This window comes from Miniopterus natalensis, chromosome 5 (genome assembly GCF_054644295.1).
Source record: "Miniopterus natalensis isolate mMinNat1 chromosome 5, mMinNat1.hap1, whole genome shotgun sequence".
Classification (NCBI taxonomy): Eukaryota; Metazoa; Chordata; class Mammalia; order Chiroptera; family Miniopteridae; genus Miniopterus; species Miniopterus natalensis.
Window position 1 is genome coordinate 68,559,683 of NC_142085.1, and position 14,532 is coordinate 68,574,214.

General features: G+C 34.6%; 1 protein-coding gene across 2 annotated transcripts in view; it reads right to left on the reverse strand.

The window, feature by feature from the left end:
* PTPRK (protein tyrosine phosphatase receptor type K) overlaps nt 1-14,532 on the reverse strand; it is a 434,061-nt gene that overhangs the window by 13,803 nt on the left and 405,726 nt on the right. For both annotated transcript variants that reach the window (XM_087817607.1, XM_087817606.1), the window contains exons 16-22: nt 12,022-12,206; nt 10,259-10,346; nt 9,116-9,192; nt 6,262-6,298; nt 4,946-5,043; nt 4,381-4,497; nt 1,157-1,311 (exon numbers count right to left, since the gene is read on the reverse strand). In XM_087817607.1, coding sequence (XP_087673733.1) covers nt 1,157-1,311; nt 4,381-4,497; nt 4,946-5,043; nt 6,262-6,298; nt 9,116-9,192; nt 10,259-10,346; nt 12,022-12,206 — 757 coding nt within the window. The remainder of the gene's footprint in view (nt 1-1,156; nt 1,312-4,380; nt 4,498-4,945; nt 5,044-6,261; nt 6,299-9,115; nt 9,193-10,258; nt 10,347-12,021; nt 12,207-14,532) is intronic.

Genomic DNA, 14,532 nt, shown 5'->3' on the forward strand with positions numbered 1-14,532 from the left:
AGAGCATCTAAGGGTTTTGGAGCCCTTCTGAAGCAAGCAATTCACAGGAAAGTAAAACTAATGATAAGTTCAAGACAATTCTGAGCTGAAAACCTATTCATCTCATTTTCTAAATGTATGGACATACTATTAACATTATTTCTTCACTGTATAGTTTAGTCACGTCTCTTAAACTCACTGTTCTATAAGAAATTTAAGTAAAATATATTGTGAATATCTCAGTTTCTTTTTTTTCCCTTTATCTTTCTCTCTCTCTCTCTTTTTTCCTACTGTCTCCCAATCACTGTTCCCAGAGTTTGAGACAAAAAAGTAATTGAATATTATCAGATTTCTTTAGGAGGATTGAATTAAGATTTTTTTTCAGGGTACATACTATCTGATTCTTATGGGATGACTTACTTGTATTTCATTCTCAGTGGGGTTTTCCCCCCTCCTTTATACCGATCATTTAAATTCTGAATAGGATGGGTTTTCAGAAAGAAAAAAAAAAGCTTAAGTACTAACTATTATATAGTGTGGAGGAGACAGTATGTGAGAGTGGTGTGTAGCATTTAGAAAAAGCCTTTCAAATTCAGTACATATTTTTCTGTTCACATCTCAAAATGAGGCCATGTAATTTGCTTTTAGTGTCTCCGAGTGCTTTTTTTAAGAGAAGTTTCTAATCAGAAGAAAGTCTAGATATAATGTTCACGTTTCTCTGGCATATATTTGCTGGATCTCACTGATGTAGTTTTCAAGGTCCTCTGATGGATGTTTTTTAAAAAAAATTCTTCAATAGCTGTTTTATAGCACAAATCCTTGCAATTCAGGCCATTTAGTAACTCTGTATGTCTCAAATTTAGTTTTAAAAGCTGGGATTCTATTGGGAATTTACTAGATTGGCAAGAAATCTCAATTTCAACCTGCCATTCCGTGCAATATGGGATTTGCAAAAGCAATAAAAGAACCCCAAAACACAGATGTTGCCACTAAAAAAAGCAGTTTCTACACTCACCGCTGTGGACAACACCACGCACATCAGGATGGCTGTATTTATTTCTTAAAGTTTCTATTTTATATTCTCCTTTCAGCTCACTTTCCTCTCGTCGCTGCCCTCCCTTCCCCGCCCCCGTGAGCCCGCATTAGCTCCCGCGCGCACAGGCCGCCCCCCGCTCACCTGCAGTGCACCACGATGGGGCCGGCGCTGGGCGGGTTGGAGAACTTGACCCGGCGGATGAAGGACAGGAGCCCGGTGGCGTGGTAGGGGACGCCGTGGTCGGGCCAGCCCGTGAAGTGGAACTGCTTCACCTCCCGCATCTCGCTGGACCCCCTCTGCCAACACGGGGGCGGCGTTTGCAGACGGTTCGAAAGAAAGTCAGAAAACACAGTCATGAGTGCGAGACCAGGCTGACGATGAAAACAGCGAAAAATGTGCCAAGATCATGTTTTTTCTGAAGGAGGGAGGCTGGCCTGACATGGCCCGGAGCTTACACTGACTGTCGGACAACTGGCAGAGAAAGGAAATTAGAAGTCTCGCTTGCTTTTATAAGTCTGGGTAAATTTTATTTACTCTGACAGTTTGTTCCTTACTGGGAACGACAACACATAAAATGAGGGGAAAGGGAAGAAAGAGAAAAGCGAAAATGCTGCCCTGTTGACCCAAGGCACCGAGTACGCAAGTAGTTTATAAAAGCAGCTTTCTAGCTTCTCACCTCACGAAGAGATTTTAACGCCCTGCTTATCCATGTTGAAAATGGTTTTGAAGCGTAGCATGTAGAGATTTTCCAGGACAGTGCTACTCTAGATTGGTTTATAAAAACATACAGACAGCTAAACTATTCTTTGGGCAGCCTATTTTTCTGAACTCTGTGAAATAATTCAGCACACAGAGCATTATTTATAGTAACAAAAATACAAAATGAAAGAGATGAAGCATCCATTATTGTGCCTCTCTCCTATTGGGTTAATTTAAGAGAAACCTTTAAATGCACATTTCAAAGCTTTCCCTTCTTTTCTGTTAAAAGAAGCCGGTAGGAAGTGGTAGCACAGCTTGGAGAGCATAGATGAAGTGTGGCAGAATTTATTTTTCAGAATCCACATTTGTAGTAAAAATACAAAAGCTAAAAAACAAAAAACAATACACCTACTATAATCTATACAATTCCAGCTCTACTGTGAGCTTATCTGTGAAATCTCAGTTGTTCAGACAGAATAGTCAGAAAAATTGCATGAAATAAATGAAACATCAAGAAAGTTTATTTTCAGATTATATACTGTATAGACCAGTACCACCAAATCTTGGAAGCCAGTGATCACGTCAAATTATTCTTTTTAATTCCAGTTCCTAGTACAAGACCCTACAGAAAGCAGGGCAACAATTATAAACATCACCATAGAGTCATACAAATGGAAAAATCCCTTTCGTTACTACGTTCAAAGTCAACTCTAGTGAGAAAAATCTGTAAGTTGTTCTAAGACCTGATTTTACATATTAATTCACCTCCTCTACATTAACCCTTTTACTGAAGTTGCTATAAGGGTCTTGCTCTTTTTAGTAAATTTTAATATCTGGCAGCACATGCTTTGTTGTCATTCTTTTTATTTAAATTTTCCAATGTAATTTTCAAATATGTGATTTTCATAAGAAAATCACAGGTTTCCAGTTCTAAATACAAGAAAGCATATTAAAAATAAAAACCCAATGATGTTCCATTAGTATAGCGTTAAATCCATAATGTGGTACTAATAGCAAGTTTTCCCACTCTGGAGCATGTCGCATATCTCCATTTATTCATCTTATTTTATGTCTTTCAATATACTTTTGTGTTTTTTTTCCGCCAGGGACCTGTATCTTTTTTGTTGTATTCCTAGATACTTTAGAATTTTTTTATTATTGTGAAATATATTTTTAATGTTTACCCTCTGTTTATTATTAATATAAAAGCTAGAATTTATGAATATTTATCTTGAATTAGTAACTTAAATGATTATTAGTTCCATTTAAAAAATATTATCTCTAGTTTTCTTGGTATAAAACCCTTTCATTTAGAAATAATTTTGTTTCTTCTAATCGTAATGCAGTTTAGTCCTTTTGTCTTATTTCATTTGCTAGAGCTTCCTAAAATGTTGAATACTAGTGAGTACAATTATCCACGTCACATTCCTGATTATAATAGCAATGCCTTTAATTTGTCACTCCTTAACACACATGCTACTAGATATTGTTAAATCACCTTTATCATGTTTCGGTACTCTTCTTATTTCCCTAATATAATTAGAGTATTATTATAAATGTTGTTTAAATCAAATTAAATGCACTACAATGTTTATTAATAAAATCACATGGTTTTACTCCTTTAATGCACTGACATAATGAAATATACTACCACAGTTGTAACATCTTTGTATGCTTAGAAAAAAAATCATAATGGATCATGTTATGATCTTTCCTTAATTCACTTCAGGATTCAAATTTTCAATATTTTGTTTTGAAGTTTTAAAATACACTCATGATGGATTCCCAGAAGGAGAAGTCTTGGTCAAAGGACATTAATGTTTTAAAGCTCTGTAGATATACAAAGGTATATATGCCACCACGGCATCTGCAGCACTGCAATTCATTGCTTCTCCATCCCACCTCAGTGTCCTTACACTGCCCACTCTGCTTCAGTCTTTCTGATCCTGTTAAAAATAAAAGTCAGATTATGCTACTCCTGGGCTCATAACCCTTCAACGGCATCCTACCTTCTTTTAATACAGGCTACAATCATCATAATGGCTTACAAGGCGTCGCTTATTTGGCTCTATGACTTCTGACTTCATCTCATATTTCCTTCTCATCTGTGAACGCCCTCGGCTCCTGGCTGTTTCTCATTGTGACAATAATACTCATGCCTCAGGGTGTCTGAAATGAATCTTCCCTCCATCACAAATATTCTTCTTTGGGTTAACTTCCCTGGGATACAGTAGCTAAATCACTCCCCTCCTCACGTCTTACAGGCCTTTATTTATATGTTATTTTCTCAGTAAGTCCTTTACTGATCATCCTTTTAAAATTGTAAACCATTTCTTCTTTTTCCTCAGCAATATTCTCTACTTCCATTCCCAACTTTATTTTTCTCTGTAGTACTTTTCACAAAATATGATGTATTTGCTTATCTATTAAGGTTTATTGCTTGTCTCCCCTCAACAGATTGTAAGCTCCACAAGAGTAAGGATTTAATGTGTCCCAAGGTTTTATAAACATGCCTCACACATAGTATGCTCCCCAATAAATATTTGTGAAGTAAATGAATAAAAACGGATGGACTTATAGCATCGTCAAAACATACCTTGACAGGAATTTTAAGAGAAACATGAGTTTCAATATACATGTTTTAAAATACAACTTAGGGTACTTACCCTTTCCAGGGTGAAAGTCCTAACTACATATTCAGCAAGTGGTTCCATTTCTACACAAGTTACTTTGAAGTCACCATACACTTCAGTATCATCAGGCCAATACTTATAGCACTTAACCTAAATGACAAGAAGAAGACATAGGTGAACCTGAAAATGTAATATATGAACCAAGATGATTTAATTTCAGTGATAACTTCATGTCACAGTTAAAATACAGTTTTAAAAATCTATAAATGAGACAAGAATGTTACACATTCAATAAAAAGACTTTGTGCAATCTCATAAAAATATATGAGCCTGAAATGCAATTAGATTCAAGTATATAATCAAAGCTTTATTACTAATGAAGAAAATCAAAGCTTTATTACTAATGGAGAAATCAAATAATTTCTCATTCATCCAAGGTTCACTTATGGGAGCATTCATTTGATATGCTATGCATATAATTTTTGTTAAACAATTGAATATTACATTTTAAATTTATGTTTTTCTATTCAAGTTATACTCATGTTTTATGAAAAAACAAACAAACAAACAAAAACCCAAACATGTATATTTTTCTTACCCGGCCAACCTCAACTAAATTTGTAACCATCACGATACAGGCAGACTGTTCTTGCCAGATCATCCTCCAGAAATCATATACTGTTTCATGAACTGGGCCTATTAAAAAATTAATTTGAATATTATGTTATCAGAGAAATTTTATAGTTACTAAGAAATTTAGATAAGTTTAAAAGCCATGTAAATGAAATAAACCAAAAAAGAAAATTAAAGATCTAACAGAAAATGTCACTGAAGTACTTAAAATTCAGTTCCTATCTAAAATCACACTATAGGCAAAAACATAGGCATGTACAAGTTTGTTTTTAGATTTGTCTTCTTTATTTCACAGTTCAGAAGAAGATACCATTCATTTCCAGGTTATTTATATCTGTCTAAGTTACTTTAATGCATCTTCAAATATATTTGAAAACAGGATTATGCTACTATCAACCAAACGTATTACCAATTACATATGTACACATCATTTATAAACAGTGCATGTTTAGGGTTAATGAAGAAACATACTTATAGTATCATCTCCAAACTGCAAAAGCTTCTTCTGGGCTTTACTCTAGTTATTACCATAAAACTAGAATACTGTTCACCATAAATGATTTTCTAACTTTAAAAAGTTTATATATAATTAAATACTCCAAAAAGATGTAAAAACAATTAAAAAATGACCTCTGTCAAAGAGTAATGTAGCTTTTGTTTCACTTTCCTCTTTTGTACAATAGATGTGCAGGTTTCTCTTCTAATGACCAGTGGTCAATTTGGAGAGATAACTAAAGGTGTTTTAGTTGTTGATGTTAGGATACTTTTACTCCCCAATGTGCCACGATAACAAGTTTTCCCTACTTTCTTCTTATTTTCCATGAAGAATGAACTTAACAAAGTTCCCTTTCGCCCTTTGTTTTATCTCAGTCTTGACTTGTAAAAAAAATTGTGGGGAGATAGTCTAACAACTCATTATAACAACATTGGTCTTGCTGCATTCCAGGCTGATGGACTGCTACAAGGAAGCAAGCACCTTATATGAGATGAGACTTCCCTTGCTTTCATCAAAAATAAATAATTCCTCTGCCCTGGGACATCAGATACCAAGAACTGAATCACAAAAACTACCAGCAGCTTTTCTTTTACTTGCAATTAAAAAATAAAGCTTTACATGCATTTTACACAGATAAAACAATTTGTATCACACAACTGAATAAAGAGCAGGGTTATTCAGAAGAGATGATTTTTTTTCTTCAGTCAATTTAGATAAAATTGCAAACATCACCATATGGATGACTAAGCAAGCTTGGTTGCCGCATAACAAATGGTAAAGTTTACCTTGAGTTGCAATGTAGTGGCTTGGTCTCTGGTAGCCCTACAATAGGAGAAAAAATTGGTCATAATTTTACTTCAGTATCAGAAATAAAAGAATGAAGGCATAAAATGATGAAGACAACCACCTGTTAAGATTAAGTTACAGTAAAAAGTCCAGAAATGAGTAGTGAACTCATAGTTCACTTCTCAAACCTAGGTTATCTGAAAGGTAAGATAAAAAAACAATAAATATTTTAAGGGCTCTGATTAGAATATATATATGGCATAATTGAGATTTGTTGGCTAGGGAATAACATAGATTTTGTTTGGTTTCACTAAAATGTTTATGCCTTCATGTTAATCTTTAATCATTCATTCCTGTCAAATTTCTGTTCAAAAATACCAATTCTCATTTTATCATCCAAAAGTACAACACACTGCATTACAAATGGACAACGACATATTAGAACCATAAAAAAAATAACAGAACATTCCAATGTTAGAGCTGGACAATGCATGTGTGCATCAAATCAAAGTCCTGCTGAGATTTTATAGAGAATATTTCTCTCTTACAATCCATTCAGGAATCGGCCCAAACTATTTTATGTGTGCCGATAATAATTCTCACACACATCATTATAGGTACACACATATATAGGGAAAGAAGAGTTTTAAAATATACAGCTTGTCTTGAACAAAATGTTTAGTACTTTTCTTCTTTTTTTAATGTGCCAAGAACTCTATGTGGTCAAAGATTTAATATTGCTTCAATAAAGAAATTATTCCTGATATTGAATGCATTGTTAGCTACTATCAATTGGTTTAAATTCCAATAGATCATGAGTAGCAAAAAGTTAATGGTACATTAGGGCTAAGCTTTGAATTTGTTGTGTATTTACCAAAGCACTTTAGTAAAAAGCCTGTGGTACAATTTATCCACATTTTGGTGTAGGCAACTCAGTACAAATATAAGTGCATATAAACTGAGATCTCCAATCTAAAACTTAATAGGCTGAGCATTACACTGTTGCAAATTTGGATGTTTTCTACTTCTTAACATACCCACATAGCACAGTGTTTTATGAAAAAAATTCTTTTGTTTCATAGCTTAAAAAGGCGTGTAAGCATTTCATCTCCTGTTTTTCATGAAAAATTACCAATTGCAGGAGACATCTTTTAAGTACAACAGACTAATAATGGGAGAGGGAAAATGATGATATTGTGTAATCATTAGCAAAATACACTGGGGTCTTAAGACAAATATTGGGTAAATACAGCCTCACTTAGAACACACTTTTTACATATGAACCATAAAGTAGCATTATAACAAGACTCCAGTGTATATGTCTTGATAGAAAACCAAGGTTAAACTAAATAGTTAAAACAAGTACAAATTTGTCATAATACTGTCAACTTTTTTATTTTAAAGAGTAGAACAATAGCTTAGTTTTCCATGTTAAGATATCCAATCTATTAAAAATACTGAATGAGAGTAAAATGAGGATCAGAAATTTAACCAATATACTGAGACTATAATTAATAAAGTTATTAATTAAAAAATATAAATAATGACAATTCACAAAATAACTATAAAATATAAACAATAAATGTGATAAAAATCACTTCAGATTTAGGGAAATCAGAAAAAGTTGGGTCCTAAATTTCATATCTTTTATAGATGTAAATGTACATATATTCTGCAATACTTGATATTTCTACTTTTTGCCTTCCATTTAATACATATTTTGAGCTGACTGATTTCAGCACACCTAGATTTGAATTATTTTTTTAAATAGCTTCAGTTTAATGCGTGCTTAATATATATATGCGAAGAATTGTGTTAACGCAATATGCACTACTTCATTTAATTCTCACAACAAAGCAGTAAGATTAGTACTACAATTATCCCCACTGTAAAGATGAGGAAGCTGAAATTCAGAGGGACAAATAATATTTCCATGATTTCCAGTGTGGCTCCAGGAAGTATAAATGAAGAGCCTGTCCTTCTTATATGTAATGTAATAAACACTGCCTCCTCAACAATATTTTATCTTTTATTAGAAAATTATTTCCATTAATAAAGAATTTACATGTCGATATGTTTTTAACTAAAACTTAACAGTGAAATGTATGATTAAAACAAACTTTTGATTTATATGATTCAACATATATGTGTGATATGCATATTCTACCAATGCTGTTTGGTAATAATTTTGCCTAAGTAATTTTAATACTTCACAAACCAATACCACATACCACAAAATACTCTCCCTACCCATTATTCACATCAGAAGTCAAATGTAAAAAGTAAAATTTCAGAAACACTAACACATCATACTATCCAGCTTCTCACATATGTTCGGGGAAGGGTAAGAATAAAAGCCAGAAACAGAAATCATCAACAAATAAAACTCAGGTACGTAATAAATTGTCAAGAGGTAAAAATGGTCCTGTTTTTCTAAACATAGAAAAGGGAAGGAGATAAAGTAGATCTTTACACATGTAAAGGAATTACAAAGAAATGAACATAGATATACTTTATGAGGCTAATTACGTGAAGCATGCAGAGAGAGCTAGTAGTGGCATTAGTAATAACTGTAATTAAGGGTAGTTACATTAAATATTCATAATAGGATACTGTTATTTACATATAGTGGTACTTACATCCCTGTACAGCCAAATCTACAGCCCAAACCAAAGTCAGGTGTGAAAGAAAGCACAACAACGTCAGTAAGTACTAGGACGTAGAACAAGGAAAAGTGTACAGTTTGTTCGTTATTTTTAAAAAGCTAGCAATCACTTTATAGGTAATAACAAGCAAAAAGATTCACATATATAAGCCAAGAAATTGGGCATACTGAACTGTAAAAATACTTACATCTATATAGTTGGCATTAATGTAATCTGAAGAAGGATCATCCTCGACAGGTTGCAAAATTACTCTGGAGTGATCATCTACAATTTGTAAATAATAAAATAAAAGCTATTAAATATTTCCTCTGTTCTCAATCAATGCCACTGGTAGAGACTTAGAATAATTCAATGGTTGATAAGAGCTCACCCATAACATAGTATCTCAATTTTCTTAAACACCAGTCATTTGAAGAAATACAAGAACTTGAATGAGCTTATTACTTAATATGATTATAATATTCTGTTAATAAAGCTTATCTAGTGACTAACATCTTCGTAAGTTAGGAAGATTTGAGGGGACATGATAATTAATGTCTGATGACTCATCTGAGTCACGGACTGGTCTGAGGAACTAAACTCGCCTTGACTCCTGATTTTGCTTCTTAGCCAAGGTTGTAAGTGGGCGGGACCCTTCCATCTCCTTTCCAGCAAAGGAGCCACAGAAGTCGGGTGTGAATTTTGAACTCCTGCTCTCAACTTCTTATTTCTTGAGAGTCGAGAATAAATCCTGATGTATTCATTAGAATCTTTAAAATAATTTAAATTGAGAATAGAGTGGTCAAAGTAAATGAGTAGTTAGTTACAAGCTAAGTGATGCTACTTTCCTCAACCTTCTGTGGTTGCACACGGTAATTCATTTATTTATCCATGTACACATGCTGGAGAGCTGAGGAGGAGGCGGCCCCCAGTGATAAGTAACAGGGAGCAACTGGAGCTCAGACGGCCCAGGAAGGACTAAAGGGATGCAGAAAGGCCGCTCCCACCTTGACGGGGTTTGGTGGAGGTGTAATACTCATTTATCACTGAAAACACCTTTCTTTTCATTTTTCTGATATTCTCAGTTGTTTAATAACACCCCATGCATCACACAGAACTATATCCACAGGGTGAAGAATGTGAATCAATTTAATTAACGAAGATGGTGACAATTTGAGAGTCACTGCCAATAGCCAATGCTGATTTAATATTCAGTAGATTATTTTATAAACAGATGTGACACACCCTGGGATTCTCTTAAAATTTAAAACCATATAAAGAGGAATTGCAACTTACTGTTTATCTTCTACACAAAATATTTATATTCATCAAGAGTTCTATGAGAACTTACATGCTATAATGTTTCCGTATCGGTTTTTTGCTCTATTTTGGTCTTTTTTAGCTACATCCCAAGATGCTGACTGTCCTTCAAAGAAGCTCTAGAAAAAAAGACATTAGCAAGCAGACTGAATTTAATTCCTTTTCATGGATCAGGTTTATCTGCTCTGAAGACAAAATTAATAATAGCCACTTTCTAACAAGTTCCATTTTCAGAGCAAAGCTTATTTTCTGGACTCCTACTTGTTCGTCATAGACTGGACTGAGTTCAAATTAAGGACAAAAAACAACTTCAGAAAAAAAGGACCTTAAAATTTTTTCAAATTTAAGAGCGCTATAACTTTGTGAGAAGGAGGTAGAGAAAGCATCAAAAACTTCAAAACTACTTTTAATGAGTTATCTTTTAAATGTGCTTCCTATAGCAATTATAACAGGGGGAAAAAACCCCTTGTTTCTCCCCATAATTATTCATTAAATCATATGCAATACATCACATTTCAATTTCTTTGAAGATCATGAAAATGACTGAGTCTCTACAAGGGACCATATGAAAATTAAAAAAAAAAGTCACCATCTTCAAGAATCTTGGAACAGATGAATTTGTTGATTGGTTTAACTGCCATATGTAGAAATTTAAAATATGGGTATAGACTTCTTTTTGCAAAAAACCTTTAACTTTGCTCAACACAGGAAATGGGGTCTTCAAAGAGTCAACAGTCTTTGAAGTGAGCTACACAGGAATACAACGAAATGAACAAAAAAACTAGCTCTGGCAGCACACTGTAATTCCTTGCACTATTTCGTGACCATAGCACAGTGTTTCCGGCATACATCTAAACCCAACTTTAGAAATTCAAAGATAATTGTATTCACTCCCAAGCTAAGGTATACAAGTAATCTAAATATAATGTAGTGTTTATGAAGTTGGACGCATTTTGAACAGTGTTTTAAATTAGTGCCTGAATTCTTGCACTTGAAGTGTGTGTGTATGGTGGTACAAGTACGAAGGGGTATTTGTGGTGGGACTTGTACGGTGGTGCAAGAGCTTCCCTCCCCCCCCCCCACAGATATTTCTCAGCAAGTGCAGGTGCAAAGGAACGGTTTCCCTTTTTGCTATGTATTGTTTGTTGGAGTGTTTAATTTAAATCACTTCCTTATAGTTTAAATATTGGTGTTTTGGTTTGAGTAGGAAGGGGAAACAAAGTTGGAAGAGGAATTTCTCATATCCTTCTTTTGGCTTCTGAACACTTGAATTTGCAGCGCTGTTTTTTCTTCCCAGACACCCTCAAACAGTTATGCAGAAAACAAAACTAAGAGTGACAAAAAGTACATTTAAAACACAAGGCTTCATCTCATTTCTCAACAAAGGGTCAACAACAAAGAGGCAGATAAGTACCTACTGCTTAAGTCTTTGGAATAAGAGAACCTGTAATGATACAATGGAACCCAAGGTATCTTGCTATGAACTTCTGGGTGGGGAGGTGTAAGGTCTAACAGAGTGGTTTTTAAGTAACAGAAAATAAAGTATGAAACCCAGCATTTTTGAATTCCTAAAATGTATAATGTATTTAGATCTAGATCCGACCCCAGGCAGTGCCCTTTTCTTTCCATCTGTCTACTTCCTCTCTACTCCTGTGTTTGATTTTTCACTCAAACACAGGAGTAGAATGTCCACAGAGTATTCAACTCTGTTATGTTAAAGGGAGGAAATCTGTTAAATTCCACTCTGAGTACCATGGTTAGAAATAACATTTAACATAGTACAGAAACTTTCACCTCATATTCCTCTTTGAACCCATAGCTGTCTGATGTCTTCATGAGATTAATGTGCTGCAGTAAGTCGGCCACCCTGATGGCTGGGTGCAGCTGTCCCGTCTGGTAAGGGGATTCTGTCCCCTCACAGAGGTAGCGAGGTACATCAAGAAGACGACTGGACTCTGCTGTAGCACTGTGGTTCTCATCTTTTTCAGATTCAAGAACATTAAAAAAAAGACAAAGTTACCTTGTTTAATATATATCAAAGCAAAGAAGATTTTTAAGACCTCAAGATCTTTCTGATAACAGGAGGAAGGGAAAGAAATACAGTCTAGGCCTAGGGCAGCATCCCCATAAAGACAAAGCCTTTCACTTCAGTTCAAGGTATGAGGTCAGAGTACACATATTTATTTCAGCAAGACCACAGATGTTCTGAGATGTAGAGAGACATCTGATCCACTTTTAAAAAGCATAGTGGGAGATTCTGCTGGGTTCTTACTTTGTTCTTGGATCTGCAGTCATAGCAGTACAGAGTAGGACCAGAAAATCAAGTTGTCAATTGGAGAGGTGTTTTCATTGTTGATTAAACTGAACAAACTCCTTGGCAGCCGTATCCCAAACTCCCTCTAGGCAACCTATCCCCACATTGCCGCTCTGCTTGCTCTTGTGGCCTCACTATGGCCAACCACCTGGGGCTTCTTACCATGGCACTCCAGACAGGGAAACATGGGCATCCTACAGAATGATCCCCTGGGCCCTCTATGTCTGCTAGCCAGGTCCCATGTGTATTTATACTCAATTTCTACCTACTTGGTTTATTATTATTATTGCTGTTGTTGTTTATACTGTAAATATATTTGGACTCTTCTGGCTATGTGTGAAAGAAACCAGTGTATGTCTCTGAAACAAAATATGTAGTTGCTACCTCTGAAATTCTTCCCTGGATCATCCAGGCTGAGCTACACAGCTCCTGCTTTATGTTTTCATGGCCTCTTGTTCTAATTCATTTCATTTATTTTGTATTTTAAGAATTTGTTTACTGGTCTATTTTCTTCATCAAACTCTAAGCACTTATAGTATAGAGATAGAGTCATATATATACATACATATATATATATATATGTATGTATATATTCCTAGTGCCTGGTGCGAAGCAGTCAAAACATTTCAATGAATTAATTAGTTAAAATCAGTTGAGTCCCTTACCACCCACATTTAAGTGTAGGCCCCATCCCAACTGTGTTATAAGCTTAAAATGAAAAGAAACTTTAAGTATCTCTCTGTCATAAGAAGGAAGGAAAAAACAAGAACATTTACCTATAAAGAATAAATATTATTTTAATGACCATAGTTCTAATCATTACAATGAGAAAAAGCATGCTTATATTTATCACATTTAAACTTACCACTTAAAAAAGTGTTTTAAGGGGTGTTACTCTGAAAAGCATTATACTGCCATGCTCATTAACAGAAGAGAAAGTACACTCTTAGGGGAACTTTTGTTTTTAATGATAATGCATACTGTAGAGAACGATATTTAATTAACAGTGAAACATATTTCAAGTGCTGGTACATTTGCCTGTTCTATCACCAACTCTACAAATAGGATATGGCAAAAAATGAATTGTTGTCCCCATGATAAACATTTTTTCTTCCTGGAGAAGGGAAAAAAAAAAAAAAAAAAAGAACCCCACAATCAGATTTCTGTGCTTCTATAATTTAGCTTGATTGCATTTATTTTACTTTCGCTTATTAGGCTGAATGCATTTTTATTTATTTTTCTGCATTTACTTCTAAAATACCACAATGAATCAAAAAGACCTCTGTTGGATTCTGTTGTGATCCAACCGAATTAATGCCCTTTATTTAGGTTTTGCCCACCCCTCTCCACACAAACATTTGATAGCAAACATAACTCATGAGATTTTCCTCTTCTTCCAACGAGACTATGCTCAATTGATCTGTCTTTGCTAAAATATTACAATGGATAGAGTGACATAAAGAATATATACATCTCTCCAGTAAAATGAACCTGGGCACTGTCCGGCTCAGGAGGAGGCGAGGGATGATGTCAGTGAGGCAAAATGCAGTTGCCTAAGCCCGAGAGCTCACATCATACCTGCGGGAGCAGAATGTCTGCCTCTGCCAAAGGCTCAGCGAGAAACACAGACTTCGCCCATATTCTAAATCTTACATTAGCATGTTCCAGCATGAAATGCCTTTTGTTTTCATTGTTTTAATACAGTAGTACAATGAGCAGCATTCTTTAAAATAATCACATATGAATTATTAATCTCAATACATTTCCACCTCATTAAGCCACCTAATAATGTGACTAGCGTTGAGAGTACATGTACTAATCATTATCCTTATTACACATTTAAATGTAAGAACTTCAAGTATTTCTTTGATGGAAAGGTTTTCTAGAGTTCTTTGCAATACACTTACCAGTTATAGGGACTTTAACCCAAAGAAGCAGTAAAATACAAAAAAACAAATACATGAATTAATACGAAAAGTTTCTAAGCTCTT